Genomic DNA, 19406 nt, shown 5'->3' with positions numbered 1-19406 from the left:
TAATTAACAAAAAGCATTAACCATCAGCATTAGAAGTGACTCAAACATTACTCTCCTTAAAAGAGTTTATGTTTGCTCACAAAGAATAATACAGCCTTAACAAAATGTTCCTAAATTTTATAGCAAGGGGAATGTAAAATTTTATCAGCACTGGCTTCTAATGTGAAATTATACAGCCACATGGAGTACACACACACTGTAATCAGTCATCTTGTAAAATGTTGTCAAGTAAAATAGTGACATTTTAGATAAAGTCACATACTAAACGAAAGAGGAGAGACAAATAACTAACTAGATCGGAAAGTCACCAGTTTCACTAATGCACTGGAGAATTTGAAATCCTAACTTAGTCAGATGTTCTCCATTTTGTTGTTTTTAACTTTCTGGAGGTGCCTGGCAGAGACTCCATAGTCAGAGTTGCAACTATGGTGGGCTTAAAGTAGGACATAAATTCCTTTTTTTTTTTTAATGTAGGTTGCCAATTGGTGTGACATTTTAGAGGCTGTTAATCTTTATGCTCTTTGAATTGTCTATGTAGTGTTTGTTTGGTTTCTCATAATAAATTTTTAATAATTAAGCCATTGGATTTGGGTGAAATTGTTCCTTGGCAGTCCTACATTTCATTGTTGACTGATATCCCCCTGCACTTCGACCAATTTGTCTATCTCCCCCTTATCTAATGCCTGCCCCAGATTAAACATTAAAAAAAAAAAAAACACCTAAGAAGTGTATGCACAAAAAAAAAGAAAAAAAAAGTGTGAAGTCATTAGTCATGGGAAATGAAAAGTTAAGTCAATTACCTGCATACCCTCTACTCCTTTACCCGCAAGCACACACCTTACTATGGCCACAACTACCCTACATGATAGACAGTGTACCACAGACTTAACTCTGCCTCTCTTGGGATGCCAACCTTCCTTTACCTCTTTAATCACTCTACTGAACAGAGCCATTTATAAAACTACACTCTCCCAACACAACCAAACACCTACAACTACTAATGTCGGGAAAAAATAATCTGCTAAAGGAGTGTGTGCTGAAGAGTAAAAACAAGGCAGAGTAAAGGTCCATGGTGTATGGTAGTTGTGGTGATATTAAGGTGTGTGTGTTAGGTGCGGTAGAGAAGATGGTATGTAGTTAAGTGGATTAATTTTTCACTTCCTTCCTTTTGTGGGTGTGTGTCAGGCATGTTTTGTGTATAGCAACCCTAACTGCTTCATAATGAAGTTTCTGTGTTTTATAATAATAGCCAAGTGGTCATATGGAACAAAGGATCTCAAACCAGAGCAGTGAAGTGCTTGGATTTTCTCTGTAAATCCTGTGTATTTTACAGAGATCGTTGGTTTTTCACAGGTTAGAAAACAGGTTACTTGTCTTCACCAATGTGCGGGATTCTACCATTTCTTATGCTTTGCAGTTATGTCTGAAGAGTTAGAGAACAGATTTCATTGTGCTTATAAAAACTCGCACTAGAACACGCCTCCCTACTGTTGGCTGTAGGGAGTTTTATGTGCTCTCTTTCCCCAAGGAGACATGGATTTGCATCTAGATTTGGAAGCAAGTGAAATAAGCTTGGTTGTTTCAATTGAGCGTTGAATAGGCATTTGATCACATGATCAGACCACTGCACAGCTTGAAAAATCTGTAAGACTCTGCTCAGGAGAGCAATAATGGTGAATGAGCAAGGGTGTTTCAAATCAGGATTTTGGTCCACAGGTAAGATAATTATATCCATACTACTATATGCCTAACTCTAGCTAGTGAAAGCAGCTACCCAAATTTCATGGACAGAGAAATTCACTCCCAAGATATCATACTTCAGCAGATAGGCACGACATAAATTACACTATTATTATTATTATAATGTCAAAATACTTGCACAAGTGGGAAAACACAGATATTGAAAAAATCTGATGCTCTGCACCTTCACGTTACATTTGCCCTCTTCATGCTAAATCAATTACTCAAAATGTGTTGATGTGGAATAAATATTTGAATGTGAATAAGCAACAGTTTCACGTCAATCCATATCCAATAAGTTGGCCAAATACAACACAAACAAACAAACAAACTGTGATGGGGCAGCCCCGCCCCGCACTGGCCCCAGCGACGTCAGACCAGTAGCTCTGACAGAGGAAGTCCCGCCCCATTCATACTGGGCATGCTCCAGATGCTCACTGAGTATAAAAGGAGGGAACTCAGCTCAGTTGGGGCTGGCGGCCACAGGGGAAGGACCTAACTGGGAAGCTCCTGCAGAGGACCAGCTGACGCTCTTGAAGCTGCTAGGAACAGAGGCTTTTATAGGCCGGCATGAAGCCCTACAGTGGGAGGATCCAGAGGAGGCGATGGATCTGGAGACTCACAGAGAACCCTGGGATCCGTGGGAGACCCCAACTCCCCAGCCGGTAGGGAGTGACCCGGGGGAGGTGATGGACTGGTACCTTGACCCCGGTGAGCCTCAGCATGTTTCGGTAGGACCCCTCACTGAGCCAGTAGTAAGGTCCTATGGCCCCGCAACCAGGGGCGCTTATATGGACTCTGGCCATTAGGCCGCGCTGCCCCGCAACCAGGGGCGCTTATATGGACTCTGGCCACTAGGCCGCGCTGCCCCGCAACCAGGGGCGATATGGATTTTGGCCACTAGGCTGTGCTACCCTGCGACAACGGTTGATCCTATGGACTCTGGCCAGTAGGCCGTGCTGCCCTGTAAGGAGGGGTGTAAACCCTCACACAAACAAACAAAGCACTCCACAATTCAGACAATCTGTACAAATGTATTCAGTGTGTTGAATCCGTCTAATACTTCGCTGGCATTTAAACAACACTGTCAAAAGTACTTTGTGAGCGAAACTAAACTTGCAGTACTACTTATTTTTAATGAATGATGCTACATGTATTTGAGTGCTGTTTTGAGTGCTTTACTGTATTTGATGAAGCAAACTTTCCAAGACAGAAAAAATATGAGTTGACTGATCAAGTCAGAGAGTAGACCCAAATTCTGCAGAGAATCTAAGACAGCTGTGCTTTACCTCTTGCAGTGTTTGGAATACGTTAGTGATGCAGTGAGGATCCTTTCAAGTATATATGTCAGTTAGAAAGGATTTTTTGAATGGATAAACATATAGGGGAAGGGTAGCAGATGTGTTCATCCAAGCAACTCAAAATATCCAAGACTGCAGTTATTTCACAGTCCGTAAAGTAATGATTCAGAGGTTACACTCAAGGGTTTTTTATTCCCTTAATATAATCAACAAAACTAGACAATATATGATCCCATCTTCCTCTTTATACTGAATACACATATTATTCCTTAAAGAAGCGAGTTCTTGACATACATGACAAAAGATTCCCATCTAATGAGGCAGCTGATCGCTCTTATAACTTTTCCAATGATCTAGTGCTGCCCAGCAGAGATAGGAATCTGCTAAATACAGGTTTAGTTGGATGTGAGGAAATATCCACTTACTGTTGGTTGCATAACGTATGGCGGATGAGGCATCCACGAAGTACTCTGGACCTGCATATCAAACAAGTTTCATTAGCACAAAACAGTTTTAAATAGAGATTTTTCACAGTGAATTCAGTTGCAAGCATCCTTTTCACTTGTCACAATAACAACTAATAGTGAGCTAATTTCAGGAAGAACCTACAGGGAGACAAAATTAATTTATGTCTTGTAATCTTATTGGCATAGAAACTTTCAGATCCCATTCAGTAATGTTTCCGCCATGTTCAGGAGTCTGAAAGACAGCACACTGTCTATGCTCCCCTGTTTTATCCAATGAAGTGTGTTATCCAATAGATGGTACAGTTGGCTCAAACTTTAAGTAAAATTTTCAAAAGCTCTTTAGTGCCATTGTGTTTAAGTCCTCATTTCAAAAGTGACTTATGTACCTCAGAAAGTAATTTTAAAAGTCTCATTCAAAGCTTGGGAAAGGGATGCTAGGCCATTTAAGAGATTTTGAAATTGTTACCCTTTGTGCTGCCATTTGGAAGTTATCTTGGTGAAAAATTTTAAATAGACTTCAAGCTTAAGAATTCCGAGTTGTGGAGTAGAGTGAGGTTTAATTAATTTTACCTCTGGAGATCTGATTTTCAATCTCCCTTCCTATACAAACTAAAATAATGTTGGTATCTCAATGTAGCAGTAGTATCCCGCAGACATTTTCTTCATATTAAAAAAAACTTAACAACAACAACAACAAAAACCCCAAATGTAGTTTTGCAAGTCTGGTGGAATTTTCTGAAGCAGGCACCAGGACTGGAAAAGCAGCGAGGCTACAGGTTGGAACTGACTGGTATGGGAAAGAGCACATAACACTTGCACTGTACCTGGTTAAAGTAAGTGCCATAAGTTTCCCACTTTCATGACCATTAAATTCAACCATAAATATTTAAAGAAAACAACCCCAGATAACAATGAAAATTATCTATCTTGGTAAGTTTTAGGGATACGTTTTGTGCATGGTTTCAACTTTGATGGCTTGACAAAAGTGTTCCTCACTATAATGTGGGAAAAACTCAGTACTTTTGCTCCTCAAATCAATAATGATTAGCTATATATTGGAGGTGTTCCACTCCAAAAATATCACCTGCAAATAAATCTATGCAGCAATGTTTTGACATCACCTCAGAAAAGCCATCCTGCCACAACAAGGATTTCACAATGGAAACGTGATATAGAAAAAGGAGACCTGGACATTAAAACCATTTTGGGAAGACTGGGAGGAGTTGGTGAGAACAGAAACTCCAAAATACACAATGGATGGGAGCCTGAAGACATCTATAAAAACTGTGTTCCCCCAATGTCTTGCTTTGCAGGGTGCTACTCAAGAGGAATGTGTGTTGTTAATGGAGGTCATTGAGGGAAGTATAGCTGAAAGCAAAAGGTCAAAACATGATGAAGACAAACTAAATGACTAAAAAGGTGCATTCTCTAAAATTTGGCCAATGGAAAGAAGCCATAATGACCAAACATCTCATTAAGCATGACAAACTTTTGCTAGTGTCAACTGGAAATGAAGCAAAATGCTGAGCACTTAAAAAACTGATTGAAATAGGACAAAAGCATGGTGGCGTTTATTACTTAGTGTAAAGAATCCAGAAAATGCTTGATACCCTACACCAGGGGTCGGCAACCTCAGGTAAGCACCTTGGCGAGCCGGGCCAGTTTGTTTACCTGCCACGTCCGCAGGTTCGGCCGATTGTGGCTCCCAGGCCAATGGGGGCTGCGGGAAGTGGCCTGTGCCAGAGGTTGCCGACCCCTGCCCTACACTAAGTAGAACTTGAGTGCTACTAAAAAAGCCTTGGTTTAAAGTGTGATTAAAGCATGCAGGCACACACAATTTTCTGCTGTATACGTTTTGCCTTTGTCCACATCCAAAACATAATTGTCGAGTGGGGGTACATTCTGAGATGCATGCAAATCTGACATACCTGATATGTAGAGACAGGGGAAGCAGCAATGAATGGCGTGATAGATGTCTGTGGAATCATGCGGTTTGTTGCAATACTGTACGGTGAGGAATAAAATCTGCAAACAGAAAACAAAAGGAAGATTCTTGAGGCTCTTGATGGCCAGACTCCACTTAACTGATCCACTGCCACCGCTGGGCAAAGACAATTATATCTTTTTCTCTCCAAAACAATAATAAAAAAAGGATGATGTGGAACTATGAATTTTGTCGGTTTTCTCCCTCCCCCTCAATTTCACTATCAAGATCATTTGCATAAGACATCCTTTTTTCTTCTACACCTACAGAAAGCATTAAGAAGCATAGAACTTTGGAAAACTCTCCTTCAGAAATGGAGAAAGCAGCTATTTGAAATGCAAAGGTGGTTGATTTACCAGAGTACAATCTAGTCTAGGAAAACTTCTTGGACATATCAAAGATACTGATATTGATCTCATTTATGCATACGGTAACTATTTTCTCTCAGATCTGAATAGTTCAGTGTTGACAATAATATATTCTATGCATATTCCCTCAGTTTGCTTATTACGGGATAGCTGCAGTTACTGGACACACTGGTTAAGATTTTCATATCAATCTAGAAGAGGAAAATGCATCTCTTCCATTGAAATTAGTCAAAGGTATGTGTCTAACTTCCCTGGTTGTATGCAGTATAGTTGTAGCGGTATCAGTCCCAGGATATTAGAGAAACAAGCTGGGTGAGGTGATATATTTTATTGGACCAACATTTGTTAGTGAGAGAGACAAGCTTTCCAGCCACACAAAGCTCTTCTTCAGACCTGGGAAAAGTACCCCTAGCATCACAGCTAAATGCAAGGTGGAACAGATTGTTCAGTGTAAGTAATTAGCACATATTCAAGGTAAAGTGGCTGGTTAACACCTCTGCAGTTATAGACAAAATGAGAGGGTTAGTGGGTTACACATTGTTGTAATAAGCCATAAATCCAGTGCCTCTGTTCAATAAATGATTTCTAGTGTCTAGCAGAGTTATCAATTTAAGTTCCCAGCACAGGTGACATGTGGGTGGGAGCATGTGGGGTCTAGCGCCCCCTCAGATTTCGGTGAGTGCCGAGCTTCCCTTGCAGGGCTTGCTCTGCTCAGCCTGCTGGCGGGGGAGCAAGCCAGAAATGTGCCAAGGATTGAGGGGCTCTGGCTTGCTCGTCCCCTGTCCCCAGCAGCTTGGCCCAGGCAGGGAGCGGGGGAGGGGCGGAGGGGACCACTGCATCCCCAGCTGGCCTCTCTCGCAGACAGCCGCTGCGCTGCACAGAGTCAGTGACCTTGAGCACCCACCCTCAACTGATGCGAGAAGTGGCTCCATCCTGCCCCCTTTACCACCAACCAGGGTTGCTGGGGAAGGCGCTGGGAGCAGAGTCCCTCTGCTCAGCCTGAGTTAGGATACCCCTGCTGAAGTATCTGTGAGGATGCCAGAGCTCTGGGGAGACACTGTGGGTCTCCTCAGGCCAGGGCCAGCCACGGTCCCCACCCGAGGCACATGCTCCCTGCTCCTGTGCACCCCCCCAGGAGCCGATGGGATTGGCTGCCCTGCCCCAGGGAGGTAGGGCAGGAAGGTTCCTCCCAGAGGCAACGCATGGGTCGGTCACATGCCCCCCCTTTACATTGTGCTCCTCACTGTCAGCAGGCACGAGTCGTCTCTGACTCCCAGGCTTGTCTTTTGAAAGTGTTGTGCAGGTTTCCTTCGAGGACGAGGACTGATAGGTCAGACATAGAGTGATCGCTTTATGAAAAGCGTTCACCCACATGTGACGGGTTGCTTTTGTTTTTAACTACTTTTGCTAAGCAATCTGTTCTTCCTTGCATTTAGCTGGGATGCTCAGAGTATCTTTCCCAGACTTGAGGAGCTCTGTGTGGCTCGAAAGCGTGTCTCTCTCACCAACAGAATTTGGTCCAATAAAAGATATTAACCTCACCCACCTTCTCTAGTCTCTAACTCCCCTAGACAGCTCTGGAAATCTCAAAAACAATAAAATAAATCAGAGGTTATTTCTACGTCAAGCACATCACTTGAGGCATGCACTGGGTAGAAGTGGTGCATAGGATTTTGCAGAGACGCTTTCTGCAGAGGGGTGAATTAGAATGTATTCTTCCCCTTCCTATGACATCTCCCGCACACTGAGGAAAGGAAATTAACAGTAGCCTTCCACAAGAGCCATGCAACAAACAACATTATCTTTTTTTTACTAGTACACTGCTTAACAATCACTTTGACAAATCAGCATTTAATACTAATCAGTCTATTTAATGTAGCAGATTCTGGATGAGGAGTAAAATAAATCACTGAGTCAGGAGAAACAGGTAGGCTGGGAAAAGCAGGCTCCCTTCTTTGAACATTGGAAGAAAATGTCCAAAAAGAACAAGGGAGAAGAGAAAAGAAATTATTTGAAATACTGAAAACGGTTAAGATTTTAAACTAGCAAGGGCAGCAGGCTGAACTCTGGAAAAAACATGTGAATAAATTGCCATTTTTAAGAATGTCTATATTGCCGGAGAGTGCTGCCCAGACAGCTGTTTTTTAAAATGTCTCCATATAACATTTTGCATGTATCCTATTCATGAGATAATGAAGGAAAAGATAGATGCCTTTTTTGTTACATTGTTGTTCAGCAGGGACTGAACAGACGCTGTTATTTAAAACCAAAGAATTTTTTGAATACATTTACCTGTGACATTAGCACAATGCATATGTTTTTCCTAGTCCTGTTAGAATGCTCTGCTGACCACAAGTGATCTGTTCCCAGTCAATGGCTAATCAGATTTCATTTTGGCCATTCTATTTTTTAGCAAATGTACCAAGGCAAGCTGTAGACCATAAACGAAAACGGCAGAATTTACAGGAAACTCCACGGGGAACTGCACAATAGAAATATAAATAAACCTCACAAGTAAAGAGATACTGTAAAGGGGGAACTCTTTTGAGAAAAAAATGCATTTTGGTTCTTACTGTTCTAATCCTATTCATCAAATATGGAATGTTATTTCACTCTCTAGGAAGTTAAAATACTGCCACTCAAGGTAAGAGCTATCAGGTGGAAGACAGTTGAGGAGAGAAACCACGTCCTATTTGATCCCCTAATGCTGATTCCCTGCTTAAGCCAATAACTCTATAGACAGCTAACCATTTCATTTTTAGCTTAGAGTGGCAGCTATGTGACTATTATATAAGCTTTTGGAATACACACTCGGGTAATGTGAAAAGTACATGCCTCTCAACTCCCCTACCAATGCCATTTATCTGTCATGGTCTGGAATGCTTTCAAACAGGTATCATTTAAAACAAATTATCAGGGCAGTCAGAGACATTCCTAACGCATCCACACCAGGGCACCACGGAAAAGAAAGGAGAGAATTCTGACAGAACAAACAACTTAATAGGAAAAACAAGCCTAAGTGTTGTACTGTAATTTTAACGACACTGGGCCATATTCTGCAGCAGAAAGGGGTGGAAAAGCCTCATCCTTCTCGGGGAGAATTCCCTCAGTGAAGGAACTGAGCAAGTCAGCTGCAGGATGTCTTCCGAAGCCCCCTCTGCAAATCCAGGTGTAGACGGTATGCTGGGGGCAGAACTAGAAGCTGGAGGTCATGAGGGCACAGTGGACAATGGCAATGCTCAATGGCATTGCTGCCCCAAGGTAGGTTGGCTTGGGGTGCCATAAATTAGACAGTTCCCTGTTGCAGCAGCCCAGAACTGGGAGGTAATTTAAAGCCACCTTAGACACCTCTTTCCCTGTGCTGTGAGTAGTGTGCTGCCTCTCTTAGAGGCACCTCACAAACATCCCACCCAAACTCCCTTACACCCATTCACTGATGTGTAAAGGAGTCTAAACTTGTGTAACATACATGCTGTGGATCCCAAAGAAAGGGTAGGAGTGAAATGTAAAGAGCAGCCTACTCTGATGGCAGAACTGGCAGAAGCGACACCAGCTTTGACTCCTTTTTGGCCCTTCAAGACTCACCATTGAATTTGCTTCCCAAATTCACTGGCATTGGAAAGCACAGTACTTTACCAGAATTGTAGATTTGGAGGTAATCAACCTATACGTTATGACCTATATATGTGCATTCTCAAAGACTGAGGCCTTAGCCTCTCTTTCTGCAGCTGCAATTTGCACACACAAAATCATTTGCAGGTGCAAATCAAAATTACTTGCCCCTCCACCTGCAATCAAGTTGCTATAGGTCCACATATCTCCAGCTCAAAAGCAAGTGCAACAATGCAGGTGCAAATTTTGCAGTTGCAAACTGCACCTGCAAAGTGGAGGCTGCTCTTTCATTCAAAAAAAAAAAAAAAAGGATCTTTTGTATGTGGATATTATGTGCACAGAGAAACACATTCACACCTTGTTACAGGTAAAAGTCTGCTCTGGGATACATTCACACAGCTCCCATTGCCATAGGAAAAGTTTATAAGGAGAGATTTACAAATCCCCTTAATAGAACCGTGTTCATGATAAGGGGATATCAGATATCTAGCACGTAGGACAGGAAGTGCTCCGAGGAAAGTTTTTGTTGTCTAAGAGTTCACATATTTCACTCCTTCATCAAAAAAGCAAGCTAGATTGGGAGATTTGACTCTTTGTAAAACACCACTAAGAATGTCAATATGGTTACTATCCTATCGGAGAATGTGCAACCTTTTGCATAGAACATGCACGATGGCAAAACCTTATTTGCACAGAAATAAACACCATTTGCTCATGCCTCATGTCCATAGGCAGTACTGAAAAAGTCAGATTCATGAATAGTATCCTGGGGCTAACATAATGTAAGAGTATTACCAAGCATTATCACAGCAGCAAGTTTCCATTGCAATAAGCCACAGAGTCAGCTGTCAGAGATGGAAAACACCTCTGAGTATTGAGCCCGTTGCTCTGCAGATCCATAATATAGTCCCCCAGCTATCAATATTAAACTGATACAGTACGCTGCAATCTTACACTCAAAACAAGACTGAAACCTCAGCAACATTTTAAATGAATATGTTTACAATGCAAATAGAAGACTTTTGTATTCTCTTGTACAAGTGTATTAAACAACTAATAGTAATATAATGAATTGTAACACTGATAAGGTAGCACTACCTACTTGCTCCCTGAAATAAAATCCAAGTGCCTTTATAAATGCAGTTCAAGAAAGCCTGATTACAAGACAGAAAAGACAGAGAGATTGAGCAAGGAATAGAGCTTCTGCAGCACAGTGTGCTGTGACGGGTACTTCAGATGTTCATATTGCATTGTTATGGTACACTAAGGGCCTGAGTCTCCACTCCATTACACCAGTTTTATGCTGGTGTAACTCCATTGATTTTAATGGAGTTCCATTGGCATAAAAACAGTGTAATGGAATGGAGAATCAAGCCCTATAACTTAATAGTCTCAAAAGAGAATGATCCATTACTTTGTTGGGGAAACAATTTAGTTTTGTTGTTGTTGAAAACATCTCTTTTTTTTTTTTACTTCTGCTATGGACTTTAAAAGAAAATATACAATCATACAGTAATAAAACTGACAGTACACAGTGATTGGACTGAATCCCATTTTTGTCATCAGGAGAACACACAGACCCTGAGTTAGTGTCCAGACTCACCCCTTTCCTTAAGGTTTGGCTCTGTTGAGACCTCATGAACAATACCATAACAAACTCCAGCTCTTCCATGAGCTTTTCCAGGGCCATCTCTGTCCTAGCTGCCTCTCTCTAGACAGCCACTCCCACCTTCCTCATATCCTGTGTGGAGTTAAGACTTGCTAACAGGTATAGTCAACCTTCTTAGGGGTTAGTTTCATCAGTAACTCAAATCTCATCCTAGGCTTCCTCCTTGAGCTTGGTTGTCCCTAGGTTTTCCCTCCCCTGTCCTCATGCTCCTGTTGCCTCTCCTTTGAAAGCCACTCCACCTCTGTTGTAAGCCAGGTGGAGTTAATAAGCCACACCTCTCAAATAAGTCAGCTGGATTTTACCAGCTTTGTGCAGAGCTCCATGCATCCCATGAATAGGCCTGCCGAATCTTGCTACAAGCACAGGTATAATGTCTTGCTTTTGCAAGTACAGGAGTATATTCTCAACTTGATGTTCAGACTTTAGCTGCTCATCTCCCATTATTGCTAAAGAATTACACAACAAGGATACTCACTACCAGAAAAATTGCGCTAAAATAGTGTGTGATACAGTCCATCATACCTGAACATATTGAATCATATTTGTTCACTTTGCCAGCCAAACATCAAGGTGCTCCCACACTTAAGCAGGCACAAATCCCATTAGCTAGTTTTTCATTGCACTTACCCATGACAGCAATGCAACAAAATACATACCATCAAATATGCAAGTATGCATGCGAAAAATGATACAGAATTGCATCCATATGATGTACAGAGACTAACAGATGAATTGTGGGGGAGTTAAAAAGAAATCATTGAATCAAGGGGTAGTGATGTTATTAAGGTGACTGTAGAGACCTCTTATTTTTATGATGTGTCCAGTAACCAAAGATGGAATGCCTACAATATAATGCACTGTGGGTCAACTATGGTTTTCTACATATTAATAAGTGCTTCTGATGACACTTCACTCAATCAGAATATTGCCATGTGAGCATTTTGAGTGAGACCTTTTTATGTTAATCAAATTGAAAATGTAATGACCCTCTAGAAAAAAAGAAAGGTCAAGAGCAGGAGTCAATCGTTAATATATGATAAAGAAGCCCTATATTGTTATTTATTTTATATTTTTCAAATAAAAGAACATTTTAAAAATAAAAAAATTGGAATTTTCCATTGGACACTGCATTGCAGAACACATTCCCCCCACCCCAAAAAAAAAAAAAAAAAAAGCAACAGTCTTCAAGCAACTGAGCAATCCAAATGCCTGAATGGTATTGGATCCTCTGTGATAGAAATAATGTGTGGATTTGAAATAACTTTCACTATAACAAGACTGAATTTTACAGATCATCACAGAATTAAATATGTTAGTCACTTTGAGTCATTGAAATTACAATTCCCATTATGTTCATGTCACTGATACATAGGAATTATTTTTAATTAAAAACTAATTGTTTTGATGATACACTGCTGGACTATGAACTTTGACAATTTCATTTCAAACATGGCCAACAGGGTGCTACCAGCTGAAAAGTGCACAGGACCACAGAGGCCAGTTCGGGAAAGAAATGGATTTGTTCAAGAAAGAAAGAGATTTCCACACAGGACCAGAACTAAAGAACACCAGAATTCAAATCAGGGTTCTGACAAAACTCCCTTGGGGTCTTGGGTAAGTCACTTTATTGCTCTGCCTTATCATCTTCATCCCCAAAATGAAAATCTACCTCAGAGGGATGTCATTTGTAAAGTCGAGTGAAGTTGAAAAGTATTAATTATTATAATTCATTTGTTTTCAAATACTTGGAATGTTTGTTTTTAAACATTTAAACTATGCTCTAAGAGATACTGAAAAACAAAACAAGAGTTTCTAATATTTTATATCTTTTTCCCTTCATGGGCAGGAGATCCAAGATGACAGTCACTAAAGTGCTTGTATGGAATTTAGTGAGGTCTACCAAGACTCATCAATTTCCCACACTTTTAACTGATGATAATGTAGAAAGCAATTATTACAATCAACATCCCTTTGGTTAAACAGGCACTGCGAAATATTTTAGACCCAAAACACATCCTATTTTAAAACCATCATCATCTGGCTGGAAATTTTAAACCCAACAAATAATGGCAGGTGTAATCAGGTAGTCAGATAGTTAATGATTGAAGTATGCAGGAACATTTCAAAAATTGCACCTTCAATTATTTGTCTGAGGAAGTTGTGGGTGAAAGATGAAGATCAGCATAGTTTATAAGTCTAGCCTGAATCTCTTTTGCTCAAAAATTAATCTAAGGCTTTGTCTTCAGCCTTTTTGTTCAGGCAATGCTGTGACAGCCATCCAGCTAGCAGAAGGAACTCAGATTAAGTAACAATCTTATTACACAAGCCATGCTGGCATTCTCAATAATTATTTTAACTAAAATGAAGGCAATAATGGGGAAAAAACAGTGTTTGCCAAATGGAGATGGAAACTATTAGGAAAAGAAACTTCTTGTTTGAGTTGATATTACACACAACAGAGAATAAAAACAAAAATGAAAAATATGGAATGTACTTGCCAGTGCACATTGACAGAGCATATACAATGATTATTGGATGAATTTGCTTCTGAATCAGTTTCACTGCAGGAATCGAAACTGGAAAGAGAGCCCTGCAAATAATTTAAAAAAGGAATTGAAAAGCATATGTTACTTACCCATTCTGTATAGCAGCTGTTGGATCATAGGTCAAAGCCATGCCAGCCTGCACATAGTTAGGGGGAAAAAACAGATTTTTACTCTAGCTGTAGACAAAATGGCATTAAACAGTCTTTTAGAATTCCATTTAACATGCATTCAGTTTTGAGGTACATGGAATTAGGTTCACAAAGCAAGCTAAAATTTCTCACAGTAGCTTGGAAATCCTGGTTACCTTCCTTGACAGGGATTTCCCCAGCCTATTGGTTGGGCTAGTATTTTGCTATCCTCTCCCTACACCATTCTAGGCCAAACTGTACTCTTAATTACACCAGTGTAAATCAATAACTCCACTGTGATCAATGGACGTACTCCACATTTATACTGGTATAACTGAGGGCCAAGTTCTGCTACCGCCCAGTGAGGCAGGTAGTTCATAAACAGATTCAGACTGGGTATGAAAGAGTTAAGCTTAGGAACAGCTACATTTTCTTTCAAAGATCACACCTTCTATGACCAGATCACTCTATGATTTCTCTGTACAGTCAGCAGCAGTTGTAGTTTGTTGTCTGGGACAAGTAACATTGAATCTCTGCAGTCAAGCAGAAAAGCACAATCAAAAAAAATATGCGGATTACTTTATAAAATATTTTAGGGAATGGCTGTCTAAAGAATTTGTTAAAGTGCTACACACTGCCTTTCCGCTATCAGTCACTGGGACAAATCCAGACAGTAATTACTACAGGATCAGATGGTGACCTGTGTGGAATGAGCTGGCAATGTCAAAGCAGCTTCTAGTTAACAACTGTCCATATCACCATTAGCAAACGTGTCAGAAAAGCCAGGGATGGACTAGAGATGGAGAATGAACTACCCCTCTCACTCCAGGTGGTATTTTTGTTCAGGGTTGAGGCAGACTGGCAGGACAGTTTGGGAAGCACAAGCTCCTCACTGTGTCGTGCCACCACTTAAATCTCCAGAGCTGACAACCCACCGCCTCTCATGACTGCTACATTCAGTGGGATTTTTTTCTTTAAACAGAGGAAGTTTATTTTTAAAAAGTGTGTGTGTTTTTAAAGTCCTGCCACGAGATGTGAGGATCTGACATGGGAGAGGGAGGAGGTAGATGCTCCTCAGGCTTAGCTGCCCAGCAGACCTTCTTTACAAGGATTCCAGGGTATGGAAGATCTCTATGGAAAAGTGGGGATAAGCTTTTGCTGTAATAACTGTACTGCAGGTTCCACATTGCTGACAGGGCAAAAGGCATTGCCAGGTCTTATCTATCTAAATATTTACAAGTAACAAGCACTGTTACTAGCTGAACGCCTGCCCCATCCCCGATGGCTCTCCACAGAGATCAGGAAAGGGGGATGATGCACAGGCTTAATGAGCCTGAGCCTGGTCCTGCTTCTGTAGAGACAGGGGATGATCCATGCAGGACTGTGGTGACAACAGGGCACAGAATGTTTGATTGGAGACTGTTTTCTGAAAGGGTGAGTTAACACAGCGGCAGCACCTTGGTCTACAATGTGACCGACTGTGTTTTCAGAAACAAAAAAGCATTTATTTTAAAAGAAAAACTTTGAATTCAGAGCATCATACTGTTCCGCTAACATGGCACTGCGCAATCTGGAACGGGTTTTTCTTCACTCAGTGTTATAATCAGTCCCTGACGTTGGGGCAAGTTTTGGTTTTGTCTTGTTAGTTGAAAACGTCGCTGTTTCAATGAGATATATACAACGTTATGTGGAAGCTGTCCCAGGAGACTAAGCCCATGAATATGTGGCTAATATTTTTAAATAAGTGTGATGTTTGTTTATTTTTTTTCACTTGAGTCATAGCAAAAAATGGCGGAAGAACAGTTCTGCAAACTTAATTTTAAAAAAACCCCATAGTTCGGTTGAGTCCTAAAACTGAAAAATTCAGCATAAAAATGGAAATAGCCTAGAAAATTGTGAGCATCTGAAATAGCAGCAACTATTAACAACCTTAACTCTAAGTACTACTACCAGCAAAAACTGTGTGTGTGTGTGTGTGTGTGCGCGCGCGCGTGCATGTCCATCTGTCTGTCTGGAATATAAAATAATCATTATTTGGAATCCCTAAATATGTAAACCTTAACAAAATATATGATGGTAGAGACTTAACAGATGTTTCGTCATATGTTCAGCATGATCCGCTTAACTCACTCATTGCTTCTCCATTCCTTTACACCATTCCATTCCTTTCTGCTTTCTCTGTGTATGGTATTGTTTAAAATAGTCACATTACCCGGTTCTGGAAAGTTTTTCCCAGGACACTGCCAATAACACTTGTATACCAAATGTATTTTGCCTCTGATACATTTTAGAAACTTTTTTTACAGTTATAAAATTTGTTATTGGTGCTACTTTTTAATATCCCACTACTAGTAAAGACAACTTAATTAGCACGTACAAGCCCTGGAGGGACAGAAAAAATAGTTCTAACACATTTTTAACCCTCTAAAAATAACTTAAGAGGTTTTCTATAAATCATGGTGTTTTAAAACTTTAATATTCGGTGCCACCCCTGCTCAAGCCTGCAAACAAATGCTATAAACCCTTGGAAAGGAGGGATCCCAAAGGGTAAGGCAGGGGTTGTTAGATTTGATGGTCATGACATATACCACCTTAAAACTGTTTTTGGATCAGAAATTGTACCTCCAACACCCTGGATCAATGCAATTTGGAGATAAAATTCCAGTATGGGTGAAAAAAGGAGGAAATACAAAAATGAATAAATATAAAGAAAAACCTGTTTGCCAGCTTCTAGGAAGTTAGCGATGTTAAAAACAGTTTCAGTAGAGATTGACTGGCAAACAGAGTTCACCTGAGGCTGGCAAAAGTACATTTATTATATAGTTACAGGTATTTTCCCCATGGATATTTAAACACATTTTTATGGGTCAGATCTTCAGTTGGTGCAAACTGGCATAACTTCATGGATCAGTCGATCTATCTATCTACCCACCCATCCACCCGCCCCACCACACATACTCTCCCTTGCATATATGTTACCATCACATTCCTAGCTTTGATGTGTACTACAGATAAGGATTACTGTGAACATTATCTGCTTCAAAAGCAAAAACATAAAATGCCACATTATGATACCCTTACTCCAGACTGAATAGTACAGGGCATACTTGTGCAGGAAGGGGGATCAACATATGACCCAAACATTTTAATGGTGAAAACTATACATTTTACTATTACATTTGCCATTAAGTGAAAGCTTCATATTAGAGAGACAGACTAGAAAAATACATGTTGCAGTGATCTAGTTTGCCTAGTAGTACACCTAACACAGCATCGCTAACATTCCGCATCTCTGAACAGTTTCAAAGAGCTGCCATTTCAAACAGCTGCAAAATAGAAAATTGTTTACTTCTTTCCCAGCAAATTGTGTAATTCTTCCCTACAAAATTGCACTGGCCTGAGGCTCAAGAGACCCAATATTCATCCTGCACCATTGACAGGTTTACAGTCTGAAGTTTCATGACTCATCAGGGCTAGAAACTGATGAGTAACTACAGCCTATGTGAAAACCATCCATTGTTTTCTCCATAATACAATAACCAGAATATTGAAAACACCAGATAAATTATATGAGGGATAGCATCAGACTTCCATCCAGTGACGATGCACATTGCTGGAAGGATGTTCTTGAGAACAAAGAGATGAAGGCCACATAATTCATGCCTCAATGTTTTCCAGTTCCTCAGCTGTTTCAAGTGAATACTGTCTTCCAAGTTTTTTCATCCATCACTATTACTTATGTTGCAGTGAGGGGACAGTGTCTCCTTCATTCTATTAGTAGTGGTACTAATGATGAAATACTAGCTGAAACTCCAAACAGTTATTTATCAGGTAGTTTTTTGGTTACTGAATATTTGGACCACAGATTTTCAACACCAGATAGGCCTGATGGTGGGACCATACTTTGCTGTTTACTAATCTTTTTGGTGACTGGGTACTTTTGGGTACCCCAGAATTTCAATATCTAACCAGTTCAAAAATTAAATTAAAATCAAAGGGTAGCATTGGCAATTATTATTGTTAATAAGAATAAACAAACAACTTCCTGGGTGACTAGAGAATAAGTAGGCTTAGGATATCACAAACTCACAGAAGTGAAAGCAGATTCACTGATGGGGAAATGATTTTTTATTTAGTCTCTTTAAATCTCTGTTTGTTTGTTTTCCTTAACAACTTTTGAATTCAAATGCCTCATGAATAGTTGGAAGAAAAGCCATTATGTTAAAGATTCAACATCCCCTCCTCTGCCCTTCAGGGCTAACCCATATTGCTGGCTCTTCCAGTGAAGACCTCCATTGAAACAGAGAAGACAAGACTTGACATTTAGAAGGAAAAAAACAACAACAAAAACAATCTAAGAATTCACTACGTCTAGTAATGTTGCAGATGACTAGTCTATTAGGGTGGCCAGGCATCCAGTATTCGACTTGAATGCCCGGTCGAAAAGGGACCCTAGCAGCTCTGGTCAGCACTGCTGACCGGGCTGTTAAATGTCCGGTCGGCGGTGCAGCGGGGCTAAAGCAGGCTCCCTGCCTGCCCTGGCTCTGCGCAGCTCCCCAGAAGCAGCCAGCATGTCCAACCCCTAAGTGCAGAGGCGATCTGGGAAGCTCCGCATGCTGCCCCCACCCCCAGCACCAGCTCCGCAGCTCCCATTGTCTGGGAACCACAGCCAAAGGGAGCTGCGGGGGTGGTGCTTTCTGGGTGTGGGCAGCATGCAGAGCCCCTTGGTCCCTCCGCCTAGGGGCCGGACATACCGGCTGCTTCCAGGAGCAGCATGGAGCCAGGGAACCTACCATAGCCCAGCTGCGCCGCAGACCGGGAGCTGTCTGAGGTAAGTGCCGCCTGGCCATAGCCCACACCCCAAAGCCCCCGCCCCACTTTGGAACCCCCTCCTGCACCCTAACTCCCTCCCAGACCCCGCATCCCCACCCACACCCGAACCTCTTGCCCCAGGTCGGAACCCCCTTCTGCACCCAAACTCCCTCCCGAAGCCTGCACCCCACACTCCCTCCCACACACCAACCCCCTGCCTCAGCCTTGAGCCCTATCATGGAGCCCGCACTCCGTCCCACATCCAAACTCCCTCCCGGAGCCCACAGCCCACACTCCCTCCCACAAATCATTTTTTAAATCTTCAGTTCATTTTTACTTTTTTTGTGTGGTTGATAACTAGCTATTCCCTAAATAAATATTCGCTCTACTACATATATAGCTGTCAAAGGATCATTTGAAAAGTTTAGATCAGTGACTATTAAAGGCACAAGGAAAACCAGCTCTATGAAAACTAACTAGTTTTGATCCATGGACATTAATCATGAAAAAAATACACTCTAATTTTCACTAACTTCACTCTCATTTTAACTACAATGAATTGTGAAGCTTCAAAGGCATTCAAGGAAATAGATATTTGCAATTTTGCAAGCTTTCAAAAGAATGACATTTTCAATATTTTGATAATATAGTTTTCTAATTACTGACCCCAGAAGATGAACAGATTCTAATGAAACTACTCACTCTGCATCTTTCTTCAAACTTAAAATCCTTCCTTGAAAAACACACAGGAAATAATAGAAAATTTGGCATGTCCCTCG

General features: G+C 41.0%; 1 protein-coding gene across 2 annotated transcripts in view; it reads right to left on the bottom strand.

The window, feature by feature from the left end:
* Positions 1–19406, bottom strand: part of RBMS3 (RNA binding motif single stranded interacting protein 3) — a 545220-nt gene that overhangs the window by 69654 nt on the left and 456160 nt on the right. For both annotated transcript variants that reach the window (XM_034760833.1, XM_034760834.1), the window contains exons 8-10: positions 13777–13823; positions 5437–5533; positions 3467–3517 (exon numbers count right to left, since the gene is read on the bottom strand). In XM_034760833.1, coding sequence (XP_034616724.1) covers positions 3467–3517; positions 5437–5533; positions 13777–13823 — 195 coding nt within the window. The remainder of the gene's footprint in view (positions 1–3466; positions 3518–5436; positions 5534–13776; positions 13824–19406) is intronic.

The sequence above is a fragment of the Trachemys scripta genome, chromosome 2 (assembly GCF_013100865.1).
Source record: "Trachemys scripta elegans isolate TJP31775 chromosome 2, CAS_Tse_1.0, whole genome shotgun sequence".
In the NCBI taxonomy this organism is placed as follows: domain Eukaryota; kingdom Metazoa; phylum Chordata; order Testudines; family Emydidae; genus Trachemys; species Trachemys scripta.
Note: the sequence above shows the minus strand (reverse complement) of the source record. Positions and strands in the feature narration are given on the sequence as shown.